The sequence below is a fragment of the Dunckerocampus dactyliophorus genome, chromosome 13 (genome assembly GCF_027744805.1).
Source record: "Dunckerocampus dactyliophorus isolate RoL2022-P2 chromosome 13, RoL_Ddac_1.1, whole genome shotgun sequence".
NCBI classification, from domain to species: Eukaryota; Metazoa; Chordata; class Actinopteri; order Syngnathiformes; family Syngnathidae; genus Dunckerocampus; species Dunckerocampus dactyliophorus.
The window spans coordinates 13,024,830-13,045,375 of record NC_072831.1 but is presented as its reverse complement, the minus strand read 5'-3'; the positions used below and the strand labels follow the sequence as shown (position 1 = coordinate 13,045,375).

General features: G+C 42.0%; 1 protein-coding gene across 4 annotated transcripts in view; it reads left to right on the top strand.

Annotated features, from left to right (window-relative positions):
- LOC129192067 (latent-transforming growth factor beta-binding protein 2-like) overlaps positions 1-20,546 on the top strand; it is a 128,897-nt gene that overhangs the window by 91,828 nt on the left and 16,523 nt on the right. For 2 of the 4 annotated variants that reach the window (XR_008573341.1, XM_054795556.1), the window contains exons 20-31: positions 2,037-2,156; positions 2,334-2,456; positions 2,553-2,678; positions 5,016-5,141; positions 5,320-5,445; positions 5,603-5,728; positions 6,120-6,245; positions 7,360-7,485; positions 9,814-9,933; positions 10,037-10,162; positions 11,319-11,441; positions 12,420-12,548. Coding sequence is in view for 3 of the 4 variants with exons in the window: in XM_054795556.1 (XP_054651531.1) it covers positions 2,037-2,156; positions 2,334-2,456; positions 2,553-2,678; positions 5,016-5,141; positions 5,320-5,445; positions 5,603-5,728; positions 6,120-6,245; positions 7,360-7,485; positions 9,814-9,933; positions 10,037-10,162; positions 11,319-11,441; positions 12,420-12,548 (1,497 nt within the window). In the remaining variant the exon portion in view is untranslated. The remainder of the gene's footprint in view (positions 1-2,036; positions 2,157-2,333; positions 2,457-2,552; positions 2,679-5,015; positions 5,142-5,319; positions 5,446-5,602; positions 5,729-6,119; positions 6,246-7,359; positions 7,486-9,813; positions 9,934-10,036; positions 10,163-11,318; positions 11,442-12,419; positions 12,549-20,546) is intronic. The other 2 variants (XM_054795557.1, XM_054795558.1) reach the window with 2 other exon arrangements.

The following is a 20,546-nucleotide window of genomic DNA, read 5'->3' as shown; positions in this document are numbered from 1 at the left end:
CACGCAGAAATACGCAGTGCTCTGGAATGCCTCATCAGAGCACGACAAATAGTGCTTATTAGGAGGAAAAAAGGAGATAGGTATGAGTTCTGTATGTGTTCTCCAAATAAATAAAGCACCCACACACACATAATAAAGATGATTAAAGGATTCCATGGCCGTAATCTGTCTATAGTGTCGCAACTCTAAGAGAGTCGCTATCCATTCTTCAACACTTCATGTCTTTGAAGCACTGCATGGAAATAACACAAGTTTCCCTCTAATTTTTGAAAGCATCTTACATTTTACATTTAAAACCTGCTCTTCCCAAATGGAATTTCCAGACACAGCAAAGTTCACATGGCAACAGGCCGTGCTGTTAATGAGCTGCTGACAGTCTGTGATCCTACACCAAATTTGTGCTGGTTTGACTAAATTTAGGTGTTTTTGCTCACAGGCACTCTGACTGCTTATGTGTAGGAAGTGTATATAAATGACATTTGTTTTTATACTTCTGGCTCTTCAAACAAGCTTGGATGTTTTATGGAACACTATAAGGTCGACATGACAGTCTGAAACCACAGTGATGACGGCTGTATTGTACTCAGCCCTCCTCTCTCCCTCAGTCCACTCAGTGCCTCCATGTATGAAATATTAGCTCAGCAGTCCCTGCAATGTCCACAATACTGTTTAAACATCTTCACTGTTATTGTTGATCTTCTGATATCAGTGCCCCTGTAAAAAAACATTGTTTATAATACTTCAATTTGGGAGAGTCCAAATATTTTCTCTTGGCAACAGCCTTGAACAAACAGCATGTTATTGTTGGAGAGCTCTGACCACTGTACTGTTGAGCCCCTTAGAGGCCGGCAGGACTTTATTGCCACTGCTGGGCTAGGTGAGGGGACAGCAGTAACTGTGGAGATGTATGAGGAGGTCAAAGAGCCAAACCCTGCTGTGAAGAAGTCCTGATTTGCAAAGAAATCTTCTCACCTAGCACATATGGTGCGTGCTGCTAACACTGAACCCAAATGTGGACTTGTTACGTAACAGCCTGACTGGTGTGACTTACCACATCCCCCTCTCCATAACCTTGCACCCCTTAATTTGTTTGGAAACCTGAGCTCCTGGGTTGAGTATTCCAGAAATGTGAAAAGTTGAGACACCAAATGAAATGGACTTCAGAAGACCTTGCCATTGATTTTCTTCTCCTCGGAGAAAAACTTTGGCCATCGTGCATTATTTTAACTGCCCAGTTTCCACATTGTACTTCTCATAAACTACTATGTTTGTCAGCCCGCTAATATGTATCAATCTGCAGTGAATGAATACCAACTGAAAGTAGAGTTAATGGTAAACATTTTGTCTCTATAATCCTCATCCAAGCCTACTGGCGCTCATCCGGCATAAACAGGCTGTTCCCATTTTTTGGAGTGTGGCAATTTGCGCCCAATTGGCCGGATCGGAGATAAGCATAATTGCTGTTGTGATAGTGAGCAGCCCCACTGCCTTGTCAGAGACTAGCACACAGGCTGTGTGAAGGCCAAACAAAACCATATCTGTGACTTTCTCGCTTTGTTTTAATCCATCTATCACCCCTCAGTATTGTTCTTTCTCCACCTCCTTTGCAGATGAATGAGTGTCCTTCCTCTTTGTGTTACGTAATGTCTATTCCTCTGACTCTGCATCTCTCACATAATCAGACTTCTTGTTTTGTTGTTAACACTTGACAGATTCCAATATGTAACAATACGTTATGCACAAGTAGTAAATGCTGGGTCGACGGCTCTGACTCATCCAGTGGAAAAGACCAAAAATCGTAAAATGCCCTAATGAGTGAGGCTCACGTCAGTTAAACAGTGTTCTTATTTTGCACACACATTATGCTGTAATCATTTCCTTTTTATCACACTATAACAGCATGTAGTGCCTTTATCACAGGGGCTATTCATATTTGTTTTGTTTGCTTCAAAAACACGCGCATATTTGAAACAATATTGAAAACAATATAAAAAACGACTAAGAAGCTAACAATAATGTACTTGCCATGTCCATAGACGTAAACGAGTGCTTGAACCAAAACATATGCGGCCGTGGAAGGTGTGTCAACACTGAGGGCTCCTACAGATGCAACTGTTTCCAGGGATACCAACTCGCACTGGACAACGTATGCCAAGGTAACTCCACAGCGGCCGGTGAGATTCATGACAAAGTAACAGCTGTGTAAATAGTTTCCACGCATGCTACTGCAGAAGCTCCATGGCAAATTTGAAGGGTTTTTTAAATGGCTACAAAGAGCTCGAGTGTGCTTTTTTATTTCCTATGAACCCTCTTCCATTTTCCACTCTTTCCAGATGTGAATGAGTGTTTGCTTCCGGGGGTCTGTCTCCACGGCCGTTGTGTCAATCTAGAAGGAACTCACAGATGCACTTGTGGCCATGGTTACCAAGTCACTTCAGATAGCAAAGCCTGTGAAGGTCTGCAAAATATTTTCTGTGACTATGCTGTGTAACTCCTCCATGCTGCCCTTCTCAGCTTATGTGGTTGCATAAATTGTCTGATTTCTTTCTTAGATATCAATGAGTGTGTAACTAGTAAGAAGTGTCCTGAAGGAATCTGCATCAACACTCCTGGTTCCTACACATGCCAGAGTTGCGAAACAGGGTTTCAACCATCTGGTGATGGGCTGAGATGTGAAGGTAGGAACACACTCGTCTAATATGTACCTCCATAAGGAAGTTATTTTCATCATTTGTTTGCCCTTATGATGTAAGGTATCTCCTAAAAATGAGTACACCCCTCAAATTTCAGCAATTAAATATATTCTCAGGAGACAACACTATTGAAATGAAACTTGGATGTAACTTAGAATAGTTAGTGTGCTGATTTGAAAGCATTGTAAGAAATTACCGACTTGGCCACTCACCTTCACTTCCTGCTTCCTGAGCAAGGCACTTGTCATTTTGGAGATGTCTTTGGGCTTTTATAATCTTGGAAAACTGCCGTGCCGTCCAGTTTCCCACGGGAGGGGATCATGCTGTGCTTTACATATCACCAAAAATGTCGGAATTCGTTTTTTCATCAATGAACCACAGCTCACCAGTGCCATTTTCACTCATGCAGCCCCTGTGGTGTTACCACCATACTTGACAGTAGGCAAAACACAACTATCTTCATACTCTTGGTGTTGGCAGTTATTTAGAGAAAAATGGCTCTGTATTAGTCAGTGGATAGTAAAACTTTACTGCTGTACAAGCAGCACAGGGACTACTCTAAATAAAGTTGCATTTTTTATAGTATTGTCCCTTGAGAAGATACAGTAGTAAAAATGCTTGCTGAAATGCTGAGGTGTGTACTTCCTTCTGTGAGGCACTGCATCTATATACTATAGATTTTCATTCATTTTTGGTAATGAGCCACATTTTCATAAAAATATGAAAAAAGTCAGTCAAATCTGTATGGTTTATGAAAAATCATATCTCTGTCAGTCAGTACACTAAAAGAATAAAGGGAACACTTCCGTTGCACAAAGCAATGGATAGTGTTCCTGCTGCTGGATCGTTGCCCTTCCTTCGATAGCACCCTCTGCCTCTCCTAGTGTACTGGCCTGTCTCCTGGTGTCTCCTCCACTCTCTTGACACTGTGCAGCAAACCTACTGGCCGTAGTTGAGCAACTTTGTGTGCTGCAGTTGCTGCCTCATTGTACCACTAGTGACGATGATGCTGGAAAAATGTAAAACCAGCCAGGAATCAGATAGGAATCACTAGGAGAGGGAAATACTCCATGGCCGCCACCATTTCTTAATTCCTTGCTAAATGCCTCTCCTTTCCACTGGTTATGGGTCCGAACTGAAACTTCATTTTCCAGAAGCGTGATTGACTTAGAGATATTGCTACCGTTATTTTTGACAGCAGTGCACTGCTGATGTGATATGTATGCAGGATCAGAAGTTGAAAAGTCAGTGTTATAGCTCTGTCAAATCTTACTTGACATAAATGAAAGTACAGTACTGTATACAGGGTCCAATGCTATAAGATAAACAAAATCTCATCCAGATTTTGCATTTGACACCAAGCAAAATTTTTCATGAAAAAATCCCCTTTATTATGTTCAGACAATTCTCATTATGTCAGGTTATAATTGTGCTTATGTCAACTGTCATATTTTGTTTGTATTGCAATATCTTTTCTGATGTGAATACAATTTTGCTATGTCTACAGTCAGAGGCTATCTTGTAAAACCAAGTAATATGTGAATCTGGTCAATTTTTTCTCCAAACAAAAGTATCATATACTGTAGAAGTCCCGTCTGACATGTTCGGATGCTCTGTGGAATCTCCTATAATTTGTAGTGCTTAAGTAGTTTCTGTTACATTTGTACATTTTGTTAACATGGATCAAGTGAAACTTACACCATTTTAGGCATAAAGATTTGAGATTGTAGTTGTCCACACATTGACCAATGTTTGAAGCAGGGGTGTCCAGGCATTTTCCACTGAAAGCCACATGCTGAAACACTAAAGGATGCAGGGGGCCTTTTTGGTAGTTTTCATTTAGAAAAAGGTTAATAAAGACACCAATATAAAGACAAAACGTTGTGTTATAAGTGACAAATCATATTATTATTACTGTTTATAGTCTTAACATTCCGTTACCTTATGCATTTTTGCGCCTTTGTTTTTTTAGTTTTTTTTTTTGTCCTAATTTTATTTTCACAAAATGCTACGGGCCGATACAAAGCAAGCTGCGACCCGCTCCCCCTAGTTTAAGGCTTGGAGCGGTCTGCACTCCCTTGAGTTGGTATGATATGGCATGGCTTATTTGTTTCAGACAACATGCTTAAGACGTCGCGATGCTCCGTTGTTTTTTGATGGTGAACTTTATGGCACCAATAGGTGTGTTGTTATGTCTGCCAGACATTGGAATGCATGTAGTGATGTTGTTGACGTCCACATAATTTGAGTGTCTACTGAAGTGCAACTATTGACCAATTGTGACGTTTTTTTCTGGCAAATTGAATGTGTGTGCGTTTCCAGATGTGGACGAGTGTGCACAGGGTGACTGGTGTCTCGGTGGCGTGTGCGCCAACACAGCAGGGTCGTACACCTGCACCAGATGTAAGGCCGGTTACAGAGTGTCTCAGGATCGACGGAGGTGTGAAGGTATGTTCAAGCCCTAACTATGTTCCTCATTCATAGAAAACCATTTGTTCTTTTCAAATCTCTTCTGACACATACTAGGCACTGTGACAAAACAAACTAAAACTCATTGAATTCTGCCACTGCAGGTCCTTTCACATTTATTTGAGTTTCACACATGTTGTGTATGTGTTCCGCCCAGATATTGACGAGTGCCAGTCCCTGTCGACATGTGCCAATGGAATCTGTCTAAACTCAGAGGGCTCCTACACCTGCGAGAACTGCCCCACAGGGTACAGAGTGTCATATGACGGAGAGCTCTGTGAAGGTTGGTTACTCAGCACTCATCTTAAATGGATCCACGCATTCATGAGTCTTATCAAACTGGAGAGGACCTCTCATAGTGAATTAGGTGTTTTAGTTGGCTGCCAAGATTCCTCTTGTTCGCCAGTGAAGATCTAATATCCTGTTCTGTTTTGTGCCAGACGTTGACGAATGTGCGCTGCCCACTACATGCCCCCAGGGAACATGTACAAACACAGAGGGTTCCTTCACATGTGTCAGCTGTCAACCCGGTTTCACAATCTCTGTGGATGGACGGCAGTGTGATGGTGAGACTTTTGGCTGTCTTGACGCTGGCTCGTTGCATGTTTGTTTATTTGCACGCAGATGTTTGTCTACGTTGGGTTTGCCTGATATTCTCTGGTTCAGGTTAGCCCATGTCTCATCTCTCAGACATCACATCACAGCTGGCTGATCAACCACACTGCCTCTAGCACGGATTATTTAACTCTTGCTCAAAACAATGACACACCAGTCTGTAAATAGCGCATGATGTCAACTATGCTGCAGATATCTCAACTAGAAAGATACAGGTGTTGACATTTTCTATTTCCTTGCTTCACTGACTTTTGATTTCGGTAATTTAATGCAACAGGATGTCTTTGTTTCAAGCCAGAGATGGCAGTCTGGGTTATGATGTGTACACGTATTTGTGTGCAGATGTGGATGAATGCTTGGCAGTTAACGTGTGCCCGGGCCAGCTATGCTCAAACACCCTGGGATCTTATACCTGCAGGAGCTGTGGAACCGGAATGCAACTGTCTGAGGACGGTTATGGCTGTGAGGGTAAAATAACCTGTGTACTTACTCAGAATGGGCATAATAATTGATTGATTGCTCCGAAATTGTGTGGAATTGATTGTTGATTTATCACGTGTTGAAGCAAAATGTGTGCCAGAAGAGAGGTGCTGCTGATTCACTACATTCACGCTATGACAGAACTCCTCTGGGACTCTGCTCAATCAACACTGGCATAGAAACAGAAGTTCATCACATTCACAGAAAAATTCTACCATCACAAGTAATATTTAAAAAAATAAAAATGAGCAGATTGAGTCATGATTTAAGCAGATCTAGGCTACAACAGAATAAGACTGCTAAAGTCCCTGAACATGATTACAGACAAATGTTACAGTACCCAGTACTATATCATGACATACATTTATGAGATCAATGAAATAAAACATCTACTTTGCCCAACCCAGGGACGTTAGCTTTGCGGTGACTTCATGAGAATGAGAAAACCGGATGATTATTAAATAAAAATATGACCTCAGTTATCCACATATACTGCGCTGTGTGTATTTTAATGGAAGTGGGGATCTAGCCTGAGAGGAAGATCCCCCACCAATGTGTGTCTTTGCGCTGGGAAAAAGTTTTGCAAAACAACCTCAGGTCCAAGTGAGCCTCTGATAGGATTTAAATAATATGATGGAAAATTTAAAGCCTCAATTTGAAATCAAGTCAACCAGAGCACATCCTTCCTCAGTAAGCTCACAATGTGGAACCCCTGCTGTTCACCCAAAGGCAAGATGAAGCAATCACTTAACGATGGCCCACATTATTTCCCCCCCAGAAAATACAATCCGTACTCAGCCATGGAATTGTTAGCGTTCATAAAAGCGCGATCCCAGTGACTGTTTGTGTATACAGAAATTATGCTCCACCTGTAAGATCTTGCTATTTTGGAGTCGGCCATCATCTTGCGTACTTATTTTTGCGCCTGTTTTAATAAAGCACTGTCTGTGCGGCGTAATTCAGAGAGATTTACTTACTGTACTGTATGTCAAGCACTCAGGCTAAAACTCACTGTGTCGTTAATAATATGAACAGACAGCAAAGATAGAGCAGCTATGGGATTCTTTACCTAAAATGAACTTTTTCTCCCTGTGTCTTTCAGATATAAATGAGTGCCAGACCCCAGGTGTGTGTCCCACAGGCATTTGCACCAACACAGAGGGATCCTTCTCCTGTATGGCCTGTGATCCCGGCTTCACTTTGGCACCAAATGGTCTCTCGTGTGAAGGTGTGTTGCCATTTCCAGTTATGCTGCCCTGTGACTTGTATATGTGGAACTGGTTTCAGTTTCTACGAAAGCAGCAGTTTTCAAAGCGGACAAAGAGGGAAAAGTGGTGCCATGGGGGGCGGCAGTGGATTTCAGCATGTGGAGCGGCAACTTGAGAAAAATAACCCATACAGTAACTTCAGTATGTGTCACATAATGACGAGATGTCAATGCAAGATGGTGGCGCCCTGTGTGGCTTCGAAAGCACTAGCTTCCAAAGTCAATTTTGTTACAGTCCAGCCAACGTGCAGCAAGTTGAAAACAAGTACATATATGATCGTAAGTAGAATTACAACATGCAAGCAATGTGGATTATGTAGGCGCATTTTCTTGGACAAATAGCCAGGACGTGGCAGCGGTTTGGTTAGCAGTGTACCACCGCCAGCCTCTTTAGAGGGAGCTGGAGATGGCGCGGTTGTAGTGCTAGCCTGACAACCAGGCTCTGGAGCCGCATGCGACTCTTTCTCCTTGTTTTCGCTCCCCGCGCAAATCTCCAATATTTGTGAGTGGGGAAAATGCACATTTTTTAAAATAGTGTAATAAATAATAAAATATAATAACTATACAGTATTAAAAAATGTCTGTAAGGTTGTGACTACATCGCGGCTGAGATTGGATGAGCAAGGGAAAGGGTGGTGGACTCGGTGTGTGCCTGCCTGCGTTAGGTGAGACATGCGAGAGACATCTTTTTCCCATCGCGGTAAGCTAACCTTGAATACAAGAAAGAAACAGGCAAAAACAGAATGTTTAATGATGCACAGACAGATTCCTTTTTGGCTCCAGACTATTTTTCTTTAGTGGAAGAGGAGGCAAAATGGCTCATTTGATAGTGAAGGTTGCCGACCCCTGGGCTAGACCGTGAGCCTCATTCCATTTAGCTTGGTAGCTTCCTTTGTCGCAAGCAAACAATGGAAATTGGAAATGAAGAGAGATGGGAAGGGTGTTGGAGCTGGATCTAATCTAATAATTACAACAATCACTTTTATTGCAAATGTTGACCAAAAATTGGAGAATGTTAACATCAAGCTAGCAGGAGAGTTTGGAGGGAGAGGAGCGAGCCCACATAGCGTTTGGTTGGGCCTCGATGCAGCAGCATAATCCAGGCGTTTTTATAGCGATATTTTCATGGCGTCTCCATTACTCGCGTGTATTTGCTATTCGCGGATGGTCTCAGTTGTAACCCCTGTAAATAGCGGAGGTCTACTGCATGTGGTTACTCAAGTGTCCCATGTTATAATATTTTTTAGTCGTATATTCAAAATGTGTTGCCCAAAATCTAGCCTTGTTACCGGCATTTAAACGGTTTAAAATTGCTTTAAGTGATGTTAATGAAATGTGTTTGTCCATGCCTGTCTCTGTCTCTGTCTCTGTCTCTGTCTCTGTCTCTGTGAATACCGCAAGCACTATTGTGCACTTGTACCTTTGCACTTGCTCAACCTAATAGGTGTCATGTATCACATACAACAACATAACATTAAAGAAAGGAGGACACAAACGTTACACTAGCATATGTACATGAGTGACTCTCGCATTTTAACAGGCTGTCATGCTAAGAAAAACGAAATGATCAAACTTACAGCTCCCGCGTCTGTAACTCTCGGACGGATGGCAAATACCCAGGTTTTGTTTTGCAAAGCTGTCTTCCGTGAAGCGGTGTGCTTATACATGGGGTGAAAACCCAGAATTTCAAAAGCAACTGTGGAGAAAGCATATGAGGTACATCATAGATTTTTCTCAAGTTTGCCGGCCATAAACTATTAAGGACACATTACCTTATAGTACTGTTGTAACATCATTACAAACTGAAGTTTTGTGTTCCCTGCAAACCTCACAAGTCCGTGGAATCATTTCATTTTCTCAGCCAATCAGGAAAGCCTAAATAAAGCTAAATATTGCAACTTCATAACTAAATAAAAGCAGCATGTTGGACCAAATGGGTAGCACTGTTGCTTCACAGTAAGTATATTCTGGATCTCTACTTGAGCCTTTCTATATGGAGAGTCCTGTGTCGGTGCTTCTGTCGTTTTTTAACGCAGGGCTTCCCAGCCGCAAAGCTGCATACCAATACCAAACTGTAATCTGCTTGGTAAACCATTTATTTCATTTGTCATTCACAAATTCCTTCAGTAATTGTCTGGGATGAAAAAAATGTTAGTTTCCAAGTATTTTCAAACAGTGCGTAATAAAGCGCTAATTGGAAATGGAAGGACTTCATAAAGATGACAAAACTTGGCAAAGTCAAACATAGTGTGTCATCATCATGACGTGTGTGTTTGTGTTTCAACGCAGATATGAATGAATGTGATGACACAGGCCTATGTGTGGGAGGTCAGTGCACCAACACCATTGGATCCTACAGTTGCTCCTGCCCTGCTGGGCTGGAGATGATCGATGGGACCTCTTGCAGAGGTATACACTCACCGGTGTGCCACCTTAGGCCTTAAAGTAGAACATTTAACTTCCCTTCTTGTTGCTGTCATAGAAAGTATACATTTATGCTCATCTGTCACAGATATCGACGAGTGTTTGACCGTGGTGGGAATATGTGGAGAAGGACAGTGTCTGAATAGTCAAGGATCCTACATGTGTGTCTGCCCTGACGGATATGACACCCTTGAGGGGCAGACTGGGTGCCAAGGTGCAGTAACACACAGTATCTTTGTATTGACTTTATTACTGGAACATAGTGTTTGGTTGAAGAACTTTTAGGCTACTTTGGAGTATGCCCAATATATGAGTTGTTTGCAAGGGCCAGATCTGAGTATCCAGGCAACCATTCTGTTTGAATTGCCCATAGCATCATCACCTTGTGTTTGTTCAGTCCCGCCGCACCCACTGGTCATAGCCCTGGGGGGAATAATGTTGCCTGGTCATCAGTTATGGAGGACAAGCTTCTCTTTTCAACAAATTTACTGTCAAAATAATTTTTAAGGATTTTGAGTGGAATGTCAGAATTGAATCGGTGTTATTTCTGGTGTGTCTTGCCAATACAGTAAGAGGTGAAAAGTTAGATAAATGACAGGATGCCTGGCAGGGAAGACTCCTGTGGGGATGGGTTGGTCTCATGGTCCAAGCCCTTGTATTTGCTAGCACAGCCCTGTGTAGTGAGTGAGATTAACTAACTAAGTCTCAGTCTTTTGCCTAAGGACACACTCCCACTGAGGCTTAGGACACTTGGTATGCAGGCTGACCAGCCTTCATCAGGTACTTTGGCTGCCTGCCACAACAAATTCTGGACACTGATTATCTTATTAATCAGAAGTTGTCACATACGTTCATTCATTCGTTCATTTTGCATCAAAAAAATCCTTCAACATTGGGTTTCTTGGGGATGTGGTGAGAACGGTAAATAGACGTTGCAGCAACGTTGCACTGACATAAAGTGTTGTAATTACAAGGCAGCTAGTGCTTTATATTACAGTAAATTCTCAAGCCGTTGACATATTAAAAGTTTGGAAAACAGACCTCTTCCTCGCCTCCCTATTGCAGTAGTTGCTGTAATGCTGCAGTTATCCACCATTCATTCTATGCTAATCCGGCATGTAGCATCCATTAACTTTTATGAGTCAGTGCTTGAGGTAGATATTTTCCCCCTCTTTCCTTCCTGTTTGCCAGTATACTGTCACTGGCTCCAAATGTTCAACAATTCTTATGTTCAGAGAGACGCTTGTTGATTGCACAATTCACTTTGTAATACTTGTGAAAAACAAGGAGCATTCCCTGTGGACTCTTTGTGTGTCAGTTTGTTCCAAATCTTGATCCACCCTCTCTTTACCCCCATTTCTCTAATTTAGATGTTGACGAGTGCAGAAAAGACAACGTGTGCGTCCGGGGCCAATGCGTCAACACTGATGGCTCTTTCATATGCTTATGCGAAGCTGGCTTCAAGTACAGTGAGGACACTGCGGATTGTGAAGGTAAGACTGTTGCATTGAATACTATATCCATGGGTAACCTGATATTTTATATGGACAAGTCATTTTTCCATTGGCAAAAGGAGGTACAACGAGGTGCTATCGCTACTACCTGATCAGCTGTGTTGATATCATATGGATGATATAAGTCACCACTGGCCTGTCATTAGTCAACTAGCTGTCTCCTCTGGATGCTGCAGTATTACTCCTCTTTGCTACAACTCTCCATTTTCTTGCTGCCCTCAGTCTCTTGCATAAAGTGGTCTCCTTACAGTTACCAGAATCAACATGCAGATAAGTAAATACAGGAGACCCTCGTTTGTTTGACTAAAGCCGTGACCTCAATCCCACAACCAAAAATATTCTTCTGTATGAATGGTCAAAAACTCCCACATACACACATACATACTGTACATAATCACTGGTCAATCAATGAATCAATCAAAAGTTCCATTTTCAATATAGTCCAATACTTTAGTGCCTATGCCAGTTTTAAATATTTGATCTTATGCTACATTTAGAATCAAGCTTAGAATATCAAACTTGACCATGACAAATTTTTGAAGCCAGTGTGAAGTGTCCAAGCCATTCTTCCAGCGTTCTTCCATAAGGATTCCTTGATGACATGGCTGGAGGCCTGCAAGTGTCTTTCCCCTAAGGAGAAGTGTGAATGACCCCTTTGTGAGCAGGAGCCATTTCTCCCTGTGGAGCCTCTGCCTTTAGCTCCTTCACAAGTTCTTTGATTGCTGTGATAATATTGTTTTTGGCCATTCCTCTTGCCTGCTGCGTTCACTGAGGACAGCTACACCACAGGCTTCCTGGACGACTCCAGCTGCACAGCCACCACACTGGAAGCAAAGGAGCCAATGAGGGGGATAGCTGTGTCTGTGTGTGGGGTGGGGATGGGGGGGATCACATGTGGCTGCATTTGTGCCCTTGTTTATGCCCTTTTTTAACCAACCACTTTCCCTCTATCTGCAGACCTGAATGAGTGCAAAGAGTTTGGAAGCTCAGTGTGTGGTACCTGGCGCTGTGAGAACACTATTGGCTCCTACCGCTGCTTTATGGGCTGCCAGCCTGGCCTTGAGGGAGAAGACGCCACAGACTGCGGTTAGTGGTCAAACCACATGTAGTTAAAGAAATAGGGGACACAATTTACTGTATTTGAGAAAAGACAGGCCAATTCGAGGCATTTCTGACGGAAGCAAAAGAGCCTACATATGTTCTGAGAGTCCCACCTTTGTAATTTACCATTTGTTCCAGGCTAAACTTATGAGCGCTGCTTGGTCTGTAAGTTGTCCATACTGGATCACTTCATGGCAGCCTTCTGCTTGTTACCAACCATAGTGGTCAGGTACCTAAAATGTGGTGGTAGACACACTGCAGAAGCCACATATCAAGAAATAAGGACACAAAGTGATGTATATATCATTGGTAGGTTGTACTGCTCAAAAGATGTGTCTTCATTTTTAAATGCTTTGGAAGACACGCTAGCATACATGCAATACAGATATTCGCAAGCTTTTATCATCATTAGAGAAAACATCAGTGACGTATGGGAATTACTATCTTAGCCCGCAAACGTTGTGGTCCACTAAAGGTGGTCACAAATTTCACGGTGATTCGGCTAAACACCCTAAGGTTACATTGGGTATTTTGTAGAGCACATTGATCTGTGTAAGAAATTTCAAGTCAGTCCGACTTATGGGGTCAAACTTTGGCATTTAATGACAGCGCCACCATGTGGTGTATTTGTCAGAAAAATAATAGTGCAGGCAACACAGTAGGGAAGTTGAACTTTGCACTGTAGAAAAACTTCCCTGGGCAGCATTATTCTTCTCAATACAACTTTGACATGTAAACAGGGGTTCAGAACATTCAGAATGGTATTGCTGCATTCCGTGAAGGGTATTTCAAAATGAATCAATCTTTAATAATAATCAAATGAAGGTGCTGTAGCTTTTTGCCTTTCAGACAAAACAAAGCTGAAGCTTTGACACAGGAGACAATTGGGGATGGAAAGGTGTCCTTTGGAACTGGGGCACATAAGAGCCGTGATGCTGGTAGCCTGCAACAGTCTGGAGTGTGACTGATGAAGACATGGTGAAACCTGATCATCACTTTTGATTTGCTGACAGGATTGTCAGCTTAGATGATTGCATACCTCCGCTGGTCTCCCTGTGGAAGCAGGTTCCAATTCACCCAGTTTAGCTGGCTTTGTTTGTGCGTTTGCTACATCTGGAGCCCAAAGCTGTCCAACTACAATAGACACATCTCCATGACATCCAGAGTACACTGAGTCTTGTGTGTTTACTGGCAAAGACAACTCGGGTTTGTGATATTTGGGTTTCTTGCGCAACCTGTTGGATTTTGCTCACTTCTCAAGCACAGGATTCATCTTTGTTGCTCTCAGCTTAGAACAACAAACCAGCTTATGAGTTTTTTGAGAGATAAAAGGGCCAAGCATTTATCTCATCCTAAGACGGGATCCAAAGAGTCATTGGACAACGACAAGCAAAAAGGGGAAAGCGGGCTGAGAGCATCCAAATGGAATGATGCTGTCTGCACACAGATGGAAGCTGTCGATGTTATTGGCTGGCGGTGTGCATTCACTATTGTTACATGCATTATTTGTAAATACTGTACCTTGAGTGCTAAAGTTAGTACAATAACCAGCCCAAATTCTGGGCTTTTAAATTCAAGTACTCTTGAGATGTCACAGAGCAAAAAAATGTTAGAATAAAACCATCTTCCATCTTGTGCATCTACTTTCTATGCCGCTTATCCTCATTTGGGTCGCTGGGGTATGCTAGAGCCTATCCCAGCTGACTTTGGATGAGAGGCAAAGTACATCCTGGACTGGCCGCCAACCAATCACAGGGCACATATAGACAAACAACGATTCACACTCACATTCATACTTATGGACAATTTAGAGTCTCCAATTAACCTAACATGAAAGAGGCTGATAGTGACAACGAAAGGGAGAGAGACTGACAAAGTGTGTGACGAAAGAATTATGAGGCTGTTCAATTGTGAAAAAGAGGACGACTGTCATGGCTTTAGTTCCCAGGAGGAGGAGGAGGACGGCGATGAATGGCTTTTCTTGTAGGCTATTGCTACGGTTCGGCGCTGTTTAGAAAAAGCATTTATTTAATCAAAAATTTAAAAAATCTTTCTGGGTAACATCTTTCTGCGTACTAAATATTAGGGTTGGGAATATCTGGCCACCTCACGATTCAATGCGATTACGATTGAGAGGCCACGATTATCAATGCATCTTGATGCATTGTTTTTGTGATCAATAGTCCAGCATAATTTTTTTCAATATATAATTTATTTTGACTCACTGTGTACAACTAAAACAAAGCATATTTGTAATGATCCACAATTAAAATAAACATGAAACAGATCAATTTATCTGAGCTATTTGACATTTCTAAAAAAAGAATATAGAGATATAAAGAAAAAAGCAGTGGCATGGGAACTCGTCGCCGCCAGAGTAAACATATTGAAAACGGACATTTATGTAAGTTTATCTTCATTACTAGCAAGATCCGGCACTAGCGAGAGTACTCGATCAACACCGGACGCTTTTCCTCCTCTGAACTACTTTCACACTCCCAAAGTCGCTCCACATCTGACAATCAAAACCGTGGGAGCCTGTGTGCAGGGTTTGCTACGCGTTGGCGATGAGTTTTTTTCAATCGCAGTTGTTAGTCGCCTCCCGTGTGTGGCGCCCATTACACTTAGGTGCACCACCATCAGCTGTCCGGGCGGCACTACTGCTTTCCGTCTTTTTGTTCTGTTTTTTTTTTTTGTTCCGTCAGCATCGATTATTGACATAATAATCGTCAATGTCAGCATTGCAATGCATCTAAGAATCGATTAATTCCCCCACCGCTACTAAATATCCCATGTTACGACGCGGACACCCGCTGCTTATAGACAGGTGCGGCCTTTATATGTACAAATCTTTTTTTGTCTTTATATTTAGTGGGTGCGCCTAATATACAGGTAGCTGTAGTCTGGAAAATGACGGTATTTAAAACCCAATGTAGCATCCTTCAGTGTGGTGGTGCTCCGATTTCCTTGGAAAAGTATGTGATTGGCATATTCCGATTAATGCCTTTCAATGCGGATCACAAAAACCGATCACCTGTGACACACTATTGCCGCCTGTAGAGATTGCTGTGTGCAACGTAGTGTCCCCCTCTCTCTTTCCTTCATACTGCGCAGGCGTGTGACTAACCTAAACAAACATGTCTCCCGTTTGAGGGCCTGTCCACACAAGAACTTGTTCACGTCGAAAGAGTGAAGTATTTTATCGTTTCAGCCTTTCATCCACACGGCAGGGGCGTTCTGGGGTGGCCTACATTTTTTTTTAAATGGCTTCCGGAGTGGGAAAATCTGGCAACGTTTCTGTGTCGTTGCAATGTAGATAAGGAAACCACTACTTTCTGAAAGCAATGACACCATTGAACTGTCGCCGTCACGTGACCAGAAGTGACCGCTGCCGACAAGCCAACATAATATCTGATCATTTCGACTGGCATGACTCGCATGACTCGTCATTCTCCAGATATTTTTTATGTCTTATAAAACACTGAACGGAGCACCCCTAATTCTGTGTGGTCAACTTTTAACATTATAGAAACAAACATGGAAAAGAAGCATTGGTCTTTTGCTGACAGAAAGACAAGATCACATTGATTCATGGTAGATGTTAGGCACGATCTCTCCATCAGCCTATTTCAGCACCTTCTGTTTGAACTTTGGGATATTTCTTGGTCACGATCAGAGGCTTTTTTAGGGACAATGACAGCCTATCCTGCTTTCGTCATTCCACCTCAAATGCTCAGGTTATTTTGGTCAGCTTGTAAAAATGATCAATCCTTCAAACTCTCATGTGTAGTTTCTTAACAGGGCGTTGTTTTATTTTTGAAGCCACAGTAGTTGTCTTTGGCTGTGCAAGCTCTCCTCTTTTAGATTTAGTGATCATAATACAAAAAGGGGGGAAAGAGTCTTTTTTTTCATGCAATTTAGGCATGTGGACCACAACTGCGTTATAAGCGTTGTTGTGCACATGTGAAAGTAGAACTATGCATCCATGTCTATGTGACATTGTTTGAAGGTTTAATTTAGTATCAAACACATAACACTAAATGCCCTCAAGCTACATGCCTTGCCTGTAATAAGACTTGCCAAGGGGCGGAAATTGTATGCGGTCAAAACCATGCCAACCTTCCGCCACAGTAAGCGTACAGAAAAGTAAAGACTGTGTGTGTATGTGTTTCATTGCAGATTTTTTCCCCTTCATATACTAAGGTACAGATTACTGTGATCGGTTGTGGTTATGCCCAGATAGGAGACGTAATGACTGTTAAAGCGAATTCCCTTAATATGTCATCATTCTCATTCTTGCCCATGTGTGTGAAATAACGTCGACATATGGGTTCAATCAAGCTCGGGGTTGCCCAAAGAATATAGGGGAAGTGTGGGTTTTAGACAGTCACTGCCTGCTACGTGTATTAGTGTTACAGGCGGCTTCCATGTGCTCCAGATTAACACATGGCACACAGCGTTAAGATAGTGGAGGTCGGTGCCTTTTTGCTCCTTTTTATCCCTCAACCTCATCACCTCCATAGGAAGCTGAACTCCTCACCTTCTCCCCCTGCCTCATTTCTTCCCTGCAGGCAATTTACACTTGTGCATGAGTCCTGACTGAACTGATTACGACATGGAAAGATTTAAGAAAGGAAACCTCACGTCCCACTGGTTCGCATCGTTTTTCCGCCAAAAAATATTACTGCTATGATTAGTGTGACCTTCTTTCTGGATGTAGACACATTAGTAATGGATGCTACTACTAAGTACAATATTGTCAGAACATTTGGAGAAAAAAACACATTGCTCATAAAAATAACTGAGGTCCTGATGCGTTGATTCCTCTCTGGGATGATGCCGTGATTGCATGTGGTTTTGTTCCATGCTACACATGAATGAGAAGCTGCCTGTGGCCAATTCTGATTTTATACATTACTAATGTATGGTGCTTCCATCGCCATTCCTTTCAGACCTCCCAAAATTATGTTGTTGACACATTCCTTAATCCACTTTACCTTACTTCCTGAGGTACTAAATATACTTCTACAATTTAATGTTGCTGAATCAAAAATTCTGAAATATGTCAGATTTAACAATACAGGTGGTCCTCAGATTATGTGCGAGTTCTGTTCCTAGACTGTGATGTAAATGGAGTTTTGCTGTCGGCTCTTACAGCTAATTTATTGTTAATTAACTCCTAAGTCATTCACACTGTACACAGAACACATTAGGGACATAAAATACAGTAATAAAACTATAAATAAAAGAATTACATGAAAGCGTTTTGTGATTTCCGAATGTCTGTGAATATGACATGAGTCCTGACTGTGTTTGTGTTGGTGCAGGCAGAAGAGGACGACTGCATGCAGAGAGTACAGTTGAGTTTTCTGATATAAACAGAGGACCACCTGTATGTTACTCCTATAGAGTAGTACTATCCACTGAAAATGAGTCAACACACTGTATTGTCTAAATAGCTGGCAACACAAGTGTTTCCTAAAGTCAAGTATGGTGGTAGCAGCATCATGGTCTGGGGCTGCATTAGTGCTGCTGGCACTGGGGAGCTAAGGTTCATTGCAACATGAATTCAAACATATACTGTGACATTTTGAAGCAAAGCATCATCCCCTCTCTTGGGAAACCGGGCTGCATGGCAGTTTTCCAACATGATAATGAGCCCAAACACCACTCCAAGATGACAAGTGCAGTGTAGGACATCCTCAAGCAGAAGGAAAATGGAGGAGTACAATGTGTTTAACATCCATAAGCTCCAGCAGTAGTGTTATCATGGAGGAGTGGAAGAGGATTCCCACCACAAACTTTGCAACAATTCCATGTCCAAGAGGATTAAGACAGTGCTACATAATAATGGTGCACACACTAAATTTTGACACTTTGGACACAATTTGTACATCTTTGAGGTGTACTCACTTGACTTATGTTCAGAGGACATCCAGGTTCCTTGAGAAGATGCTATAAGTTACTGAAAGGGAAGGGAGTATCCTCACTTTTGTAACATGGTGTGCAATTACAAACATTAGGGCTATCATAAGGTTTTGTATGTGTCAAGAGAGAAGTCACCTCCAGTATCTTAAAATCTGCCCCAAATGTGCTTCCTAAGCTGTATGATGGCAAAATCCTGGCGATTCCCTCGCATCTTGTAGTCATTTCAGCCCACACGTGTATTCCAGCAATTTAGTTCCCTCTCAGGGTTTCCTGTGAAAGGAAGACACAGGTTTATCTATGTTTTATGAGCATGTGGGAGTGTCTACTCCCTGTCTGATGTTGTAGAAGTCTCTAAGTGAGGATGAGCCTTGCAGTAAGCCTGTGAAAGTGGTTGTCTGTGCTGGACAGGGGAAACAGGAAGCAGGCCAAGCGCTGTGCTCGAATCAAATGGGTTTTTGGCCCATTTTCTTCATTTATTCAATGGAGACAGCCTTATGAGTCCACGGGGTTAGAATAAAACTTGTGATATTGGGATCACATGTCTTCAGAGTGAGGCACACAAGGGCTTAATATGTTTATTGTAATTGATTAAAGCATGAGGCGAGTACAGGCACTGTTGTGGTTTTATGGACAGCATTTTTCTTTGTAAAATGCCTTCCTGTTTTCTAAGCCTAGTTACCATTAGTCATGGAAACTCTTAGACTGCAGTGCTCACAGGGGGTGGTTACCAAAGAAGAAAGTCAACAGAAAGTATGCTGAAAGTAAAACAGTGTGGCGTTTTCTCTAATTTTAACCTCACGCTTCATTGTAAATACTAAAAATAATCACATCTGACCTTAATAAGAAACAGTGAAGTTGAATAGCAGAATTTGTAATCAACACCATAAATAATAAAACCCCAGGATTCCTTTTGAAGCTCCACTTACTAACATACACAAAAACAACAAGATGTTTGTAATAGCAATCTCTAAAACAGTGCACAATAAGATGCATTATTGTTCTCAATTATTGAAAAATGGCATCAAAGCTATTATAGGATCTCCTGTAAGTAGGAAGGCATTTTCATGACAAGTTACTGACATCACTCTTAGATTACGCTTTTCCTCTTGAGGGAGTCACAAGTGGTTTGGCTTCATCCTCTTCATCCTCAGTTTTGCGCTGCCAGCTAGCCAGCACACACTCACATATTTCGCTGAATTTCACCAAAAGCACAACATTCCAGATGCTGACTGTAATATTTTGTAACATTCCCAAAATAAGAAGGCACAACAATGACTTGCGTTATTTACTTTCTAAAGTCACTTTAATGTTCCCTAAATGAGCTGTCTGTCAAAGATGTTGTCTCTTTACGCGTTTAGTTGCCACAACAACTCTATTCATATGATGTACAGTATCTCACCAAAGTGAGTACACTGCTCACATTCTAGCAAACATTTTTATTACAGTATACCTTTTGAAGGGGACAATACTACAGAGTACAGTGTACAGCTTGTATAGCAGTATACTGTATACTATTTATTATTCACTAAAAAAGGCTAAGCGCACAGCCATTATTGAATTACTAAAAAGCCTGCAACAAAAGTAAGTAGCAAGATAATTGTGTCTTGCATACAGTCAAGCACAGTAGCTTGACTGTATGATGGTCTGGGACTGCATGAGTGCTGCCGGCACTGGGGAGCCGCGGTTCAATGATTGAAACATCAACATGTACTGTGACACTGCATGATCGCCTCCCTTGGGAAACTGAGCAGCATAGCAGTTTTCCAATTTGATAACGAGCCCAAACAAACCTCCCAAGGTGAAGGTGATGTTGTGGTCAGGTATGTCTTCAAACCTGAACCCAATTGAGCACCTGGGGGTCATCCTCAAACAGAAGTAGGGATCGTGGAGGAGCGCAAGTGTGTGTCGCATCCACCAGCTCTGCCAGTGTCACTGTGAGGTGTACTCACTTTTGTTGTCAGCTATTTAGACAATAATGGCTGTGTGTTGACATAATTTCAGAGGATAATAAATCTGTACTGCTGTACAAGCTGTTAGCTGACTTTATATTCACGT